Here is a 16,124-nt window from a genome sequence, read left to right as displayed (position 1 = left end):
AACTGCTTTGACTGTTTGATGTTAGACTTTTGCTTCATTTCTGAACTGCAGGTCTGCAGACCTGGAGCAGCTTTACCTTCAGTTCTCCTCATCTCAGAGAAGAACCTCACTGGTCGTCACCAACATTGTGGACATCCTCACCCGACTGCTTGTCTCACTACTGACCTGGGCCCCTGGGTGGGGGGCTGTGACCTGTGACTGGCTGACAGGCTTGTCAGTTATCCTGTGGGCGGGGTTTATTTGTCTGGCACTCGTCAGAAGGGAAATGATGTCATCATCAACGTGTCTTAGGTAAGCAAAGCAGGTGTTGGAGTAAGTCTCCTTCATAGTTAATCTTGGATGTCAGTTTTTTTAATAACTTTATAGAAATTTGAAAACAATACAAACATAGCAAGTCAAAAAATTCAAACTTGAAGCTAAGTGGTTTAATAATTTATTAATACGTTTGCAGGTTGCGTTAACATGAAGAGGCAACATTGCAGAGAAGCCAGTGACGAAGAATTTTTTTGGGGTATTTAGTATTCAGCTGCCTTAGTCACAACTGACCTTTAGGGTCAATATCAGGCCGCTTTGTGAGCCCATAGAGTGAAAATGTTCATATACATTTTCTACGGGCATGCTGCCAGCGACAGGTCGTGTCAAACGCTTAACTAGCAATGGTCAGTAAGACACGTTGTACAGGTTTTTTTTACTTTTTTAACCCCCTTGAATCCTGTGCTCTGAGCAAGGGGCTCATGAGTGCTGTCCAAGTGATGAGTGTGTGCTATGTCAATGCAGCTGGTATGGACATTAGACAGTCAGAACGTAGTTCATGTAGGTATCCTACAGGTGTCCTAAGAACACTTACATAGGGCATCCTACACCAGCATCACTGATATTTCATAAACACACACAATTTACAGTACCCTTACAAATTTTGATTTTTTGATTTGAAATGATTTATTTCAAGCAATCACGGAATAATGCACAAAACAATACAACAAGCATTCATACATTCATTCAAAGATGTATCCAACTTAGGATAATTAGATATTAAATCAAAGATTGCTTGAAAGGGAGTGGAAGGAAGCGAACTTATATAATCCCACCCCTGTTCTCCCGTAACCCTTTTACTACATGATTTATCATTGTCCGGTTCATAACTTTTCATCTGATATCGATGCCTTACCAACACAGTTTCAGGTGTTGGTAAATACTTTATGATACAGTTATCACACGTAAAAGTACATTCCATCTTCAACGACGTCCCTTGAGGTGGCCGTACAAGCCTCAAGGGAACTGGAAGACACACCTGCACTCCCCCTAAGATGTGGTCGCACCTCTCTACAGCCCTGCAACCCAGCAACCCGCAGCTCCCGGACAGGCCATCATAAGGCAGAAGTTCCAGTACTTTTCACGAGAACTCTATTTTCTGAAGTCTTTAACAGGCAGGATTTCATAGTAGAGAGATTGATTGCTGTTCATACTTGTTGATACAGCTACCCAAAACCTTTATCGAATTAGTTTTATGTATGAAATAGAAAGATGTAGAAAGAGAAGAAGTAGATATTCGGACAGGGGGCACACTTCTGGTTTCAAAGAAAAACTTTTATAGAACTAGTTCTATAAGAATTGTATGTCTCAACTGCATTGAGGATTGACCAAAGTCACATTTAGGTAGTAATTGGAATTCTTTACTAGTTCAGTGTAATTAATTTGATCTCTATCTTATAAAATATGAGAATTCTACATAAAACCAGACTGGCTTTTGTCAAGTGCTTCATCTACATTTTTGCTGTATTTGCAGAAATGATTGCTAATTCTCAATCAAGTGCACTTGTGAGGGATATACAGGATTTAGGAAAATAAGTTTTTGTTTTTAAAGATAGTTTACTATATTTTGAGTCTCCTGTGCGCCCCCTGCAGGTGCTTGTCCCTGCTCACCTGGGCATCTCAGACCTTTCAGGGCCTGCTGGCCGTCTTCAGCTGGGCTGAAAGCCACCACTCCTGGTATGTCTTCTTCACACTCTTCTCCACGTACACCCTGATACCGCTGCCCCTTGTCTGGTCCATTGCAGCTGGGGTAACCACCTCCACGCTGCACCTCCTGGTGGACGTTTGCAGTAGATACAGTGATCACATCATTTTCAGAAAGGTTTGTTCTTTGTCCCTTCTTTGTGTTTCTTTCCTGCTCTGTTTCATCGTTTTTGAATCCCTTCTCTCCTTTCACTCCTCCATAACTCGTTCTATGCCTTCTTTCGTTTTGGTTTTACCTGTCAGGTGTTGTTGAAGACCTTACTCTACTTGGCTATGAACACGGCTGGACTCTTTATTCATTACCTGTCAGACCGGACTCAGAGGCAGAGCTTCCTGGAGACTCGGCGCTGCATTGAGGGCCGGGTCCGGCTGGAAAGGGAGAACCAGAGACAGGTAGAGTCCAAGCAACACCCAAGGAATAAAGGATAGTGGGCATGGCCTTTATGCTAGACAGTGTTGTTGTTCACCTTGGGGTATATGCCTTCAGGTGTTGTCCCAGCGAATCAGCTTTCACTGATTTGTAAAGGTGGTTTTGGCAGAGATTATTACTCCATATGTCCTTCCTGACACAACTCTTTATTTTATCCGGGTTGTGGATCAGAACAAGGGGACATTTGGCTATATAGTTGGGCGGAAGCCCCATGCCTTACCCTGACTTCCCATATGCCAGTCCCACACGCAGCCAACTGAGCCATCCAGCTGCTAGACAGTAACATTAACAACTACTTATTTCAATAGATACAAGAATTTCAAACAAGCTTTTCTTGAAATATATCAGTAATAAATTATGACACCAGAGTCTCATTTCTACCCTTATACTTCCAGGAGCGCCTGGTGATGTCCATTCTGCCGCGCTTCCTGGTCCTGGAGATGATTTCTGACATGACGGCAGCAGATGAATACCTTCTTCCTCAACAGTTCCACAAAATTTACATCCATCACTACAAGGACGTAAGGTGAGGATGAGTAGCTTGCCAAAAATGTCAGCCTGTTTGGTCAAGTGCTTTGGAACACCAACACGGCTGAGTTTTCTTTGTGCCACAGAGTTTTACATCTCGTGTTTGTCTCTGCAGCATTCTGTTTGCAGACATCATTGGCTTCACGTCGCTGTCCTTGATTCTGTCGGCCCAGGAGCTCGTCAAAACTCTCAATGAGCTCTTTGGGCGCTTCGATCGGCTGGCTGAGGTACAATCCACCTTGCGACAGTTTTTATACAGCGCTGTTGTAGTTTTTTATGTGCGGTTCCTGTTTATGCTCAGGAGCATCAATGTTTGCGCATTAAGATCCTTGGCGACTGTTATTACTGTGTCTCTGGGGTGCCGGAACCGCAGAGGGGACACGCCCGCAGCTGTGTGGAGATGGGCCTTAGCATGATCAGCACCATACGGTAAAAAACACACAAGCCACTATTCACTTCTGCTTATTATGCCGGAGTATTAGGCCGACCATAAAAAAAAATAATAATTAAAAATTACGAGAAAAAATAAATGTTACAAGAATTTTTTTTCAAAAATAAGGTTGTAAAATTACCAGGAAAAAAGTTGTACATTTTGGATTTTTTTAAAACAAGAATAAAGTCGTGAACCTATAAGGAAAAAGTAATAATTTTACGAGAAAAAAATGGTAAAATTATGAGACTAATAAATACATTTGAGAGAATAAAGATGAACAACTATGATGACAACCTTTTATAATTTTTTACGAAAGAAAATGTCATAAATGTGTGTTATTTTTTTCAAACGAGGATAAAGTTGTGAAATTATTAGAAAACTGTTGTAATTCTGCGAGAAAAAGTCGTAAATTTATGAATGAAAAAATAAATTGACGGGACTACAGCTGTAAAGTTACGAGAACATTTTACTGGAAAAAAGGCATAAATTAATGAGAAAACAAATAAATTGATGAGAAAAAAGACTTAAAATACTGAGAAATTAAGCTATTGATTTTCCAAAAAAAAGTTGTACATTCATAGGGACAAGGGGAAAAAATGTACGAGAAAAAAGAATTGTTTTGAAAAGAATAAAGTTGTAAATTTGTGAGAAAAAGTAGTATTTTTACGAGAAAAATTTCATAGAATTATGAGTAAAATAATCTATATTTTACTATAGTAGAGTTATAATTACATAAGTTATAGTTGATAATTTACCAGATTTGAGTTTTACATTTTGGAAGTAAAAATCTGTTTACTAAAAAAACAAAAAAAGAACCAAATTCAGAATGAGAGACGTAGAGCGCATTGTCCTTCATTCAGCTTTGGTTTCAACAATAAAGAAATACTCTTCAAGTGAGTCCAAATTGTTTTAATAAAGTATAACAGTATTGAAAAGCATTTGCAGGAAACTTCAGAAGAAGATTCTTGACCCGCAAGGATTTGCAGCAGGCGAGCCGTTTACACCGTTGGCATAATAGTTGTGAAAGTTGGATAGCTTCATAGCACATAGATTCCTATGATAAAAACCCCCAAAATGGCTGCATTGATTGTACATATTTATATTAACGAAAAAGCATGGCTTTTTTTCCTTGTTAAATTACAACTTTGTTCTCAAAAATATTCAAGTTCTTTCTTGTAAAATTATGATTTTTTTTTTGTCATTAATCTATGTTATTCTTGTAAATGTATATTTCTTTTTTTCTCATGGTGGCCCCGATGCTCTGTTGTTTCGTAAACCACCGCAGTGACGTCCAAATGTCCCCCACAGGTATGTGCGACGGGAGCTGCAACAGGAAGTGGACATGAGGATTGGGATCCACTCAGGTTCGGTGCTTTGTGGCGTGCTGGGCCTTCAGAAGTGGCAGTTTGATATCTGGAGCTGGGATGTGGATATTGCCAACAGCCTGGAGGCGGCAGGACTTCCAGGGTTAGATTCTTCAAAATGGCAACTTTCACTTACAGCTGCATCTTAAATCTCGACCAATCAGCAGGCTTTTTGATGGCGGATATGTCACGCTAACATAAAGAGCTACTCCAGCACAGGTGCTATCTCACCTCTGCACAAATAGTATGTGTTGGTCCGAATGCGTAAGTATGCGTGTATGAACATCAGTTGTATTGTGGCAGGTGTGTTTGTGGCATTTGGGTGTGTGTGGACAGGCCCCGCCCCTTTTTGGATTCACATTAATTATAAACCTGACTGTAATGATTATAAACATCCAGCAACTTGTTGCCTTATGCTGCTTCACAGTTCTACCCCCCCCCCCCCCCCCCCCTCCGGCATCCGTCTCTTTTTCCCTTCTTTACTTTTCCGTCAGGTCCAACAAAAGACTGTTATAGATATGAGTAAGATGAATAAAGTTTAGCCTAAACTACAAAAGGGGTTTATTTAAATATACACCTAGTGTGTCAAATGGTTCATAACCCCTATTGTAACAGTAAAATCTGTCCAACACAAGAGGCTCTGAGCTCTCATCTGTCTGCTCAGCTGTAGGACAGGACAAGTTGAGAAAAAAAATAAATAAAGATGTCACGCTAAACTGAAACTTATGAACGCAAAATCAAGAAAGCGAGATGAGACACAACGCACGGAAAAACGTTTGGGATGCAAAATGCAAAAACACTTTTTAAAAGCAAATATTAAATATGTTAATTTGCTAATTAGAAAGTTGTGTTTGCAGTGTGTTGGCATAAATATCACTTCATATTTGTGACTAAGAGACGTCAAAGCGTTTAACAGCGAAAACAAGAAACTGGGAAAAACAACTGTTTATCCAGCGCTATAAGAGGTTCCTATTTGCAAAACGCACCTGATAGAGGTGATCAGCAGCAGATAATGTTTTCAGCAGAAGTTTTTCACAAACATTAAGCAAATTGTTTACATTTTCTCAAACATCATCATGACTTTATTGCCTTTTTTTGTTGTTGTTGTTGTCTTCTTGTATCCCATCTCTCCTCCCAGGCAGGTGCACATCTCCAAGGCAACTCTAGACTGTCTGGATGGTATCTACCAGACCGAGAACGGGCACGGCCAGGAGCGTAGCGAGTTTTTACGGAAACACAACATCGACACGTATCTGATCCGTCCCGCACCACGCGAGGAAACCAAACCCCAAAAACTGAGACGCCCGAGTTATGACGACATGACGACCTGGAGTGCTGAGCTGCCGTTTGGAGATATCCTGGGGATGAATTTTGTGAGAACCAAACAAGTGAAGCTCAAAACCAAGTGTTTTCTCATGAATATCATTGATGTCTTCTGGTCTTTGTGGCGCTCTGTAGATCCTCGCCACTTTCACCAACGGCTCTCTCACTCAGCTGCCCAATCAGATTGCAGCTCGATCTGGATCTCGGGAAGTCAACAAAAGAATCCAACAGTCCATGGAGGTCCGCAGCAGCGAGCGGATGAGGAAGGAGCACATCACCACCTTCACTCAGGTGTTCAAGGATGCCCAGATGGAGGGAAAGGTGACTTTCACTTGTTGGTTTGACTTCTCATGTGTGATGAGCTGTTCCGTGATCATTCTCGTGTTTTTTTTTGTTTTTTTAGTACTCCCAGATGAGAGATGAGCTCTTTAAGACCAACATGGTGTGTTCCTTCGTCTTGTTGCTGCTGCTCATGGCTATCCAGGTGCTCATCCCCGCCCCAAGGTACCTCCTTGCTACTGTTCGTCAAGCTGGGCTGACAGAAAGCTGCACGCACGCCATTCCTGTCGAGCTGCCTTCACATCGCCCTCGGCAACGCACATTCAAAGCGACCTCGTCCAATGAAGTCTACGCAAACACACGGAAATGCGCCTTTTGGGGTTCTGTGTTCAAAAGTGCTGTGTTCAGGCGTAGCAACACCGGTTTTCGACAACTGTTGTTGACAACAGTTGACAACCATTTGAAAATTGATCATAGAAAAGAAATGAACCATTGCGGTTCGCTAGAACTCTATGACATCAAGTCTTTCATGTATTTTAATAGAGATGTAAAAGAAAAAGCCTGAAGCAAGATTTGGGAGATTTGAACCACTAAAACATTTCACACTAAGCCTCTACCAAACTGTAGGTGGTGAAAGTCGCTAGTAAACAGTAGAAGAAGAAGCCCCTCCCTGCTTGTCCAGTGTGAACAACATGGCTAAATGTTCGTTGAAGAATGTGCGTTTAGCCAGATCAGGGGTGTCAAACTCAATATTTATTGAAAAATTAACTGCAACTGATATGTAATGTTTAAACTTTTCAGTGTCTTCTTGTTATATTCTTTCCTTACAGCCACATTAGCTCCACACACAAGACAAACAAGTCTGTCTTTTTATTTGTGAACAGATAATCCGCCTCCCACCTGTCTTAAAAGCTCCTGTTGTCCATCTTTCGTTTGGTCATTTTGGTGGAGGATGAAATTAATTCGTCCGATGTGACTTTGAGCATGGCTGTCAATGACTGTCAACAGATAAAAGGAGCACTTGCTGGTTTATACTAGCAAAGCATTATGGGATTTGTAGTATTAGCGGTACAGTATATACCGTGGACCAGCTGTAATGCACATTTTATATGATCTCGCGGGCCAATTTTAATTACACCGTGGGCCAAATTTTGACACGTGAGCCACAGTAGATCTTGAACACACTTCAAATGCCTGGTGTGACTTAACCCTTGTGCTATCCTAGGCACTTTATCATTGGGAGTGGGTCATCTTGACCCAACTAGACAGTGCTCTGAACCTTTTTTCTTCAATGATTTGTGATCTTCACTGGTGTCCATGGATTACATGAAATCTTTCCACCTTTGTCATGGTAGGGAGAACACGTCAATGTAAGGATGGGGTCATCTAGACCCCAAAGGATAACACATGGGTTAAAGGATTTCCACATATAAAAGCTGATCTGAAGCCGAGCCATCACAAACTTTACTTTGCGTAGAAGCTGAACCGCTGACATAAACCCCAGTTTTTTGTTTTGCCCCTTTTTCTTTCCCCCTCTAGACTCTGTCCCATGTTGCTGCAGTTCCTGCTTGGCGGCTGTGTTTACTTCCTGCTGCTGCTGCTGACTCTGGGGGAGGAGTTTAAGTGTTGCCCCGCCCGCCTGCAGTCCATCAGCTGCTGGGTGCACGAAACCAAAAACGCACGCACGCTGCTGACGCTCACTGCCATCACGGTCAACTTTGGGGTCGCCTCAGTAGACGTTGTAAGTCGGACACTTTTTGTTTACAATTTTGATTTTTGTTTTTGCCATTTTGTAGGAAAAAAAGGGACAAACAAAAGTCAAACACTTTTATAGTAACAGAGTCCAAAAACATGGATTTGTACCAAGTCATAAATTCTACTAGTCATAACTCGCATCACAATTCTTCTGTTTTAAACTCACAAAAATTTGCATGCGCCTAGTATCGGGCAAAAATAATTTTGACAAATTAATGGACTGCCCCCAACAAACATCATGGGGCCAAAATCTCTTGGGGCTTAGAAAAATATTTTAAAATCAAGTAATGAAACCAAAGCACGCGTGATGATGGAGGATATCCAAAGGAGGTTTTTAAATTATTATGGGATGGCCGCAGGACCTAAAGCTTGGTGGCAATTTCGTGGCAAAGTGGGAAATTTGGTGATTTATAGTCAAACAAAAAGAAAACTTTCATTCAAGCAATCTTCACAAAATGGAACACACATAGTTAAGTGTACAACCACAACCCAAATTTTTTTGACCTTTGACTCCAGGATGAGGCCGCCATCTTGAATTTTCCCCCAAGAACCCTTTTCATACTTTTTTACACATGAAACTCCTCCTATATAGGGGATTTTTATCAGTTGCCTCCTAACTCCTGGAGCATCCCTGGAAAGCTACTTGGGAAAGAACTTTGGTAGAAGTTGTAGATATTTAATGCTGTTAGAATGGCGTTTTAGCAAAAGTGGCATCTTTATGTTGAATCCATGAATTGTTGGGTAAAACCAAAATGAACATATTAGGAAAGGTGGGCGAGGTTAGCAAAAAACCTCAGTTGCCAAGGAAATCCAAAAATGAACTTTTGCCCATTCTTCTAAACTTTATTGCATACATTTGTTCGTCAATGGTTGCAATGGAGATAAAACCAATAGAAAAGCTGCCATTTTGAGAAAGAAACTCTTCATGAATTTGTAATTGGGGCCTGACAAGGGCCTACGATCTATATGCTGCATTAATTGGATTTAAAACGCCTCCTCTTCTTGTCTTTTTGCTTCTCTAAGTGTCTTTCTCCTTCTGTGTTTGCGTCTCTTTCCTGTCTTTGTACCTGTTCTTGTATCCTTTTGCGTCTTCTCCATGAACTTCTTGTGTTCTCTTCGCGCTCTCTCATGGGTTCGCCCCTGGCTTTTAGCTGTGGTGTGATTTGTCTGCTGTCAGTGAATCGTCACTGACTTCCTCCTCGTCCCCTCCGCCTGACGTCAACATCTGCACTCATCCAGAAGTGAGTATCTCTCTTTTCTACCAGTCCGTCTGTCCTTCGGCGCCGTTGACGTCTTTGTCTCCTGTCCACAGTACGTGATGCTGAGTGCAGTGGTCGCTATGGTTACGTGTGCGGTCTTCCTCAGGCTGAGCTGTGTGCTGCAGCTGGCCTTCATGCTGCTGGCGGCCACTTTTGCCGGTTCGCTGGTGGAGTCGTACAGGTGAGGTTCCTGCCGGGAAAACGCTGCCTTTCGGGTGCTGTAGGAACTGACTCATGGGTGTCTTTTCCCTGCAGCATTCTCAGCTCCCATCACCTGTGCAGAAGGGGGGTGTGCATCATCCTCATGGCCATCTTTGTGGTTGCCGTGCTCTATAACAGCAGACAGGTGATGTGCATGAAAAACTTCCCCAAGATGTTTACATTTCCACATTCTGGACAAATTCACGAGGCTAGTTTTCTTACCCAAAGGCGTAACGACCGTCGAACCACCAACCAAGTGATAGAGGACTCCAATCCCCCCCCCCCCTCTGTTGATGTCTTTTAATTTCTTTTTTCTCTGCATTTCTTCCTTTTGGTAGCTGGAGATAACAGCGCGGCTGGACTTCCTGTGGCGTCTGCAGGCGAGGAAGGAGGTGGAAGACATGAAGGAGCAGAGAGAGCACAATGAGTGTCTGCTGCTGAACATCCTGCCCGTCCACGTCGCACAACACTTCCTGCAAAGAGAGACCGACAACGAGGTGGCCAGTTCAATTCAATTCAACTCAATTTTATTTATATAGCCCAATATTACAACGATAGTCGTCTCAATGGGCTTCATACCAGTAATTGTATAATAAACAGGAAATCCTAAGGATTATGAAGTCATAGACTTTAAGAGGTAATGCCTAAACTAACTAAACTAATTAATGACTCATCCTTAGACCCTCCTGAAGATAAATAGAAAGATAAGAAAGTTAAACATGACATTTTCCAACATTATGGCTTACATTATGGCTTAGTATCAAATTGGTAAAGAATCATTTTCTCTAAACTATTCATATAAATGCAGGTCTTTACTTTAAGAATTTTGCCTCCGAACAGCAACTAGACATTGTTGTGCTGCACGTACTCAGAAGAATAAATCACTCTTCCAAAAAATTAAACCTTTTACTTTTATCATTTTGCGCCATTATCTGACATCTGACATAAATGACAAAACTAATGCAAATTAAAATAAACTACAAACCGATTATTTATTGAAATAGTTCGTATTTTTCTCCAAAGCCTAAAGAGACGTCTGCGGCTTGAGAGCCACAAGTTTTAGACCCCTGATCTTCAATTTTTGTTTTATTAAATGGAGGAAAAAAAGGACAAATTCAGGTTTTAAAATTAAATTTAAAAAAGAAAATCCATTTGAGGCTAATGCTTAAACCAAGATTGAACGTTTGCTAATAATTTCTAGAACTACGGCAGTTTCTCGTTCATCGTAGTAGTTCTCTAAAGTTCTTTAAAGCTGTAAAACCCCTCTCTACACACTTTCTACACTTTTCCCAGACAGACATGAACATTTTCACACTTTTTTGTTAAACTCTTAAAGTTCAAACCTGTGTTTTGGAATAAGCCAAAGATCTGATCGCGATATTCGGCAAATGGAATGCATTCAGTACGAGAGACAAAGGTGAGGAGATTGATTGACAGGGTCTACAGCCAATCAGGATGCAGAACACTGTGGACTGAAATAAATCAGAAAAACAATGAGACTGCGAAAGGTAAACTGCGATATAGTGATAGACCTCTGTACAGTGGGGCAAATAAGTATTTAGTCAGCCAGCAATTGTGGAAATCTTCCCATTTAAAATGTGAGAGAGGCCTGTCATTTTCATCATTGGTAATGCTCAACTATGAGAAAATAATCCAGAAAATCACTTTGTCTGATTTTTAAATACTTTATTTGCTGATTATGGTGGAAAATAGGTATTTGATCCCTTTGATCCCAAAAAAGCAAGATTTCTGGCTCTTACAGACCTGTAACTTCTTCTGTAAGAGCATCCTCTCTCCTCCACTTGTTACCTGTATTAATGTTTGAACTCATTATCTATATAAAATACACCTGTCCACATCCTCAAACCGTCACACTTCAAAGTCCACTATGGGAAAACCAAAAAGCTGTCTAAGGACACCAGAAACCAAACTGTTGACCTGCACCAGATTGGGAAGACTGAATCTGCAATAGGTGAAGAGCTTGGTGTGAATAAATCAACTGTGGGAGAAATTATTAGGAAATGGAAGACATACAAGACCACTGATCATGTCCCTCCATCTGGGGCTCCTGTAAAATCTCACCCTGTGGTCAAAATGATCACAAGAACGGTGAGCAAAACTCCCAGAACCACAAGGGGGGACCTAGTAAAGGACCTGCAAAGAGCTGGGACCAAAGTAAGAAAGGCTACCATCAGTAACACACTATGCAGCCAGAGACTCAAATCCTGCTGTGCCAGATGTGTCCCCCAGCTGAAGCCAGTACATCTGCAGGCCCGCCTAAAGTTTACTAGAGAGCATTTGGGTGATCCAGAAGAGGATTGGCCAGTCATCTGTCCCATGGTCAGATGAAACCAAAATAGAACTTTTTGGGAAGAACTCTACTCTTTATGTTTGGAGCAGGAAGAATGCTGAGTTGCATCCAAAGAACACCATAACTACTGTAAAGCATGGGAGTGGAAACATCATGGTTTGGGACTGTTTTTCAGCAAAGTGACCAGGACGACTGATCTGTGTAAAGGAAAGAATGAATGGGGCCATGTATCATCAGATTTAGAGTAAAAAACATCCTTCCATCAGCAAGGGCATTGAAGATGAAACGTGGCTGAGTCTTTCAACATGATAACGATACCAAACACACTGCCCGGGTAACGAAGTATTTAGCATCCATCCATCCATCCATCCATCCATCCATCCATCCATCCATCCATCCATCCATCCATCCATCCATCCATCCATCCATCCATCCATCCATCCATCCATCCATCCATCCATCCATCCATCCATCCGGGGTTGCTGGAGCCTGTCCCAGCTGCTCAATAAATCTTCTAAAAAGAAAATCCTTTTTCTCAATGGTTGGATCTGTCTCTGAAAGCTTGTGTTAACGTTTGTGTTGCAAATGTGTGTTTGTGACTGACACAGCCGTGTGTTTGTGTGTGTCAGGAGTTGTACTCGCAGTCGTACTCGCACGTCGGCGTCCTCTTTGCTTCTCTGCCGGGCTTTTCTGACTTCTACGAGCAGAAAGAACTCGTTCATCAGCAAATCGAGTGTCTCCGCCTCCTTAACCGCATCATCAGTGACTTTGATGAGGTCATACACATCCAACCCCGCCCCACCCTGAGATTCCCATGTGCGAATGTGTCAATTTCCAGTTTGTGTATCCATCTGCAGCTGCTGGATGAATGTTACTTCCAGGAAGTCGAGAAGATCAAAACTATCGGCAGCTCCTACATGGCAGCGTCTGGCCTGTCACCTGACGGACAGGTGAGCCCATTCGATCCCCCAGTTCTGAACCTCCCCCCTGACTGGCCACGCATCACAATAGTCTGTGCGGGTGTGTGCAGGAGAGTGAGGACAGCTGGAACCACTTGAGCGAGCTGGTTCTGTTCGCTCTCGCCATGCAGGAAACGCTGAAGCACATCAACACTTTCTCAGGAAACCACTTTCAGCTAAGAGTTGGTATGATCTGCCCCCCCACCCCCCACCCTCCAGCCATGAAAAGACAGCAATAAAACCAACATCAAAATATTTATCTATCAAAAAGATTTTTTTATTTATTTAAAAGTTTACTTCTTTTCATTTCCTGTTCTGAAGAAAATTCAAAAATATATTTTTCCAATCATTTTTAAAAGATTAAGCCTTTTCTTTTTGTTCCAGCCGACCCAAAGTGACCCCCGCTGTGTCCTCTGGTGTCCAGGCATTGCCCACGGCCCGGTGATAGCTGGCGTGATCGGGGCCACCAAACCGCAGTACGACATTTGGGGTGCGACGGTGAACCTGGCGAGCAGGATGGAGACCACGGGCGTGACCGGGAGGATTCATGTGAGCTCACCCGTCCGTGGACGGCGTTTCGACCTTTCCACGCACTGCCATCGCCCTCTTTTTTTCAGGTCCCCGAAGCCACAAGTTGTGTTTTGGTGGAGCGAGGCTTCCAACGGCAGCTCAGAGGAGACATTTATGTCAAAGGCATCAGTGAACGCCAAGGAAAAGTGAGTTGGCACAAAACTTGACTATGTTTACAGAAAGTACAATAGGGGTGGATCAGAAAAGCTTTACTGATCCTCGCTAAGGTTCCTTAAGTGTGAACGACTCCTTCCTCAGGTCAGAACCTTCTTCGTGAGCAGCAGAGATGAACGATCGAGCTTCGTTGAGCGTGGTGGAGGACGGGGGCTTGCCCAGAACAGGAACACCCTGGGGGCTGTGGTCTACAGTCTGGTCCAAGCCAGGAAGCGGGAGAAGCTAAGGGAGGAAAATGGAGGCTTCCACCTGGTGGAAGCATCGTAGGAGAAGGAGGGAGGCAAGAAGGTTAGCGGTGCTTTGCCACTTGAAAATACTTTCCAAATTTGGTCAAAGTGGAGCACAGCTGGAAGTCTTCCTTCAACAGTCAGGTTTGTATGGTAACCCTTTACCACCAGAGATGTTGCTGAGACGCCCAAATGACGTGCGCTATTTGACATATCGTAAATTCTGGACCGCTTACGTGAACAACGTGAATCAGTTTTGCACCGTTATGCAACTTCTATTTATCAATTTATGTTCGCCCGTTCATCCGGGACCGGGTTCGCGGGGGCAGCAGTCTAAGCAAAGATGCCCAGACCTCCCTCTCCCCGGCCTCCAGCTCCACTGGGGGGACCCAGAGGTGTTCCCTGGCCAACTGAGAGACGAAGTTTCTCGAGTGTGTCCTGGGTCTTCCCCTGGACCTTCGCCTAGAACACCTCCCCAATGAGGCATCTGGACCAGCACCTCAACTGGCTTCTCATGATGTGGAGGAGCAGCGGCTGTACTCCAAACTCCCTGACCAAGCTTCTCACCCTACTTCTAAGGGAACACCCAGTCACTCTACGGAAAAAGCTCATTTCTGCCGCTTGTATTCGGGACCTTGTTCTTTTGGTCATGACCCTGAGTTCATGACCATAGGTGAATATTGGAACAAAGATCGACCGGTAAATTGGGAGCTTTGCTTTCTGCCTCAGCTCTCTCCTCACCACAACAGACCAATACAGCGGCTCCAATCCGCCTGTCGATCTCGTGAACGAGACCATAAGATATTAAAACTCCTTCATCTGGAGGAGGGAGACTCCACCCACCTGACAGTTGGCAAACTTCTTTTCTCCGGTAATGGAACTTCTTAACATAAATTGTTGCCGCTTTACTCTTCGAAAGAATCAACAGATTTACGTCGATTGCGTTAGCACTTCACTACTGTGCAGAGTTGCCCGTCAGCACAAAGCTGCTTTTTCTCCAAGTCAGAATTTGTCAGGATTACGTTAATTGTGTATACAGTTGAAGAGTTTAGCTACGTAAACACTGGGCATATCATGTGCGTTCAAACACGTGTTCTTGAACGCAGGTGTGGCTCACTGTGTTCACACTGGAGAAGCAGGGAGGGGCTTCTTCTTCTTCTTTGTCTTTTGCTAGAGTTTAGAAGCGCATGTCCACCACCTACAGTCAAAAGAGGCTTAGTGTGAATTGTCAAAACGGACGGCAGTTCCACGAATTAAAAATGAGGTTATCCACACGCCACTGCCAAATCCAAGTCTCTGATTGGTCAAAGTTTGACCTGGTTCCAACTTGCATCAGGCCTTCAGTGGCCACACGTTTTGTGCGTAGAGCCTGAAAATAGTCGTAGAAACTTGCGTAGCTACGCAGAGTTTTGAACACGGAAGCCCGAAACGCACGTTTATTTATACTTTTCATATTTAGACTTTTCATTGGAAAAGTCTAAATATGAAAAGTCCCCCCTTCATCAACGCACGGGGTGTGAACGTAGCGTCACGGTAGTCTAAAGAATGTCAACCCCGGAACTAAAGCACCGGATTGTTAAGGGTTCATACTACTAAAAACAATGCACCATTTTCTTTATGAGAACATGGGAATGTTTACATTTTAAAGGATTTTTTTTTCTTAAATTATCAACCTTTTCCTACAAAGGAAGAAACTGTTGCTATTGTCTCACTCACATAAAGTGTTTAACGTCATCAAGAGTTCTGTAAATCTTTTTATAACTATACATAGATTTTTTTTTTAATAAAGATGTAAGACTCTTTGTACAAAATGTAATTTTTCTCCAAAGGTCGACGGAAGCTTCAATGTGTAAAGGTTCTGACCACTAAGTGGAGCTGTAAACATGTGTTGGTGTGTTTCAGAAGAAATATGGTGGTTTATTAAATAAAAAGCAGTGCCCTGACCCAGTTTGAGTGTTTGGAAAGAAAATGTTTTTTTGTCCTGTCATCACTGAGACTTTTTCCTCATATCTGGAAAACCTTTGCTGGTTGTTAGTGGTTGAAGTCGTCCTCAGTAAATGGGAGTCTTTTAGTGTTTCCAGCACATGACCCTTCAGAATGTCTGATGCATTAATGTGGTGAAAATTAGGGTTATGAGCATGGGGGGTGTGTGTCATTTTCCGTGCGAGTCACCATGAATCTGAGCTTTGAAGAGATAAAAGTAAATCTCCCGTCTGTGGCAAAGTTTAAATGAAATATTCAATATTCATTAATCTGAATTCTTTTGACAATTTCAGATCATTTTGTATGAGGCGA

General features: G+C 42.7%; 1 protein-coding gene across 3 annotated transcripts; it reads left to right on the top strand.

Annotated features, from left to right (window-relative positions):
- Positions 1 to 2,260: 2,260 nt before the first annotated feature.
- Positions 2,261 to 15,770, top strand: LOC101162988 (adenylate cyclase type 8-like). Of its 3 annotated transcripts, XM_023962144.1 has the most exons (19): positions 2,261 to 2,409; positions 2,842 to 2,972; positions 3,090 to 3,201; positions 3,276 to 3,403; positions 4,716 to 4,874; positions 5,910 to 6,144; positions 6,230 to 6,415; positions 6,498 to 6,598; positions 7,913 to 8,114; positions 9,280 to 9,369; positions 9,441 to 9,568; positions 9,643 to 9,733; positions 9,927 to 10,085; positions 12,529 to 12,675; positions 12,757 to 12,849; positions 12,930 to 13,044; positions 13,283 to 13,407; positions 13,476 to 13,574; positions 13,687 to 15,770. In XM_023962144.1, exons 1-19 carry the CDS (start codon positions 2,290 to 2,292, stop codon positions 13,867 to 13,869), a joined length of 2,604 nt encoding a protein of 867 aa, XP_023817912.1. In that variant the 5' UTR covers positions 2,261 to 2,289; the 3' UTR covers positions 13,870 to 15,770. The 3 variants fall into 3 exon arrangements, with proteins under 3 accessions (XP_023817912.1, XP_023817915.1, XP_023817903.1); XM_023962147.1 differs by lacking the exon at positions 12,529 to 12,675; XM_023962135.1 differs by having other exon boundaries at positions 12,529 to 12,849.
- The last annotated feature ends 354 nt before the right edge of the window (positions 15,771 to 16,124 follow it).

Source organism: Oryzias latipes, chromosome 2 (genome assembly GCF_002234675.1).
Source record: "Oryzias latipes chromosome 2, ASM223467v1".
Taxonomy (NCBI): domain Eukaryota; kingdom Metazoa; phylum Chordata; class Actinopteri; order Beloniformes; family Adrianichthyidae; genus Oryzias; species Oryzias latipes.
The sequence above is the reverse complement of the archived record's forward strand: the minus strand, read 5'-3'. Positions and strand labels throughout refer to the sequence as shown.

What these genes read in the sequence shown, in the direction of transcription:
- LOC101162988 (XM_023962135.1), top strand. Translation starts at nt 2,290, where the DNA reads ATGAACACGGCTGGACTCTTTATTCATTACCTGTCAGACCGGACTCAG. An exon ending in AGCATGATCAGCACCATACG is followed by an intron (nt 3,404 to 4,715) that starts GTAAAAAACACA and finishes TGTCCCCCACAG; the next exon opens with GTATGTGCGACGGGAGCTGC. An exon ending in ATGCCCAGATGGAGGGAAAG is followed by an intron (nt 6,416 to 6,497) that starts GTGACTTTCACT and finishes TTGTTTTTTTAG; the next exon opens with TACTCCCAGATGAGAGATGA.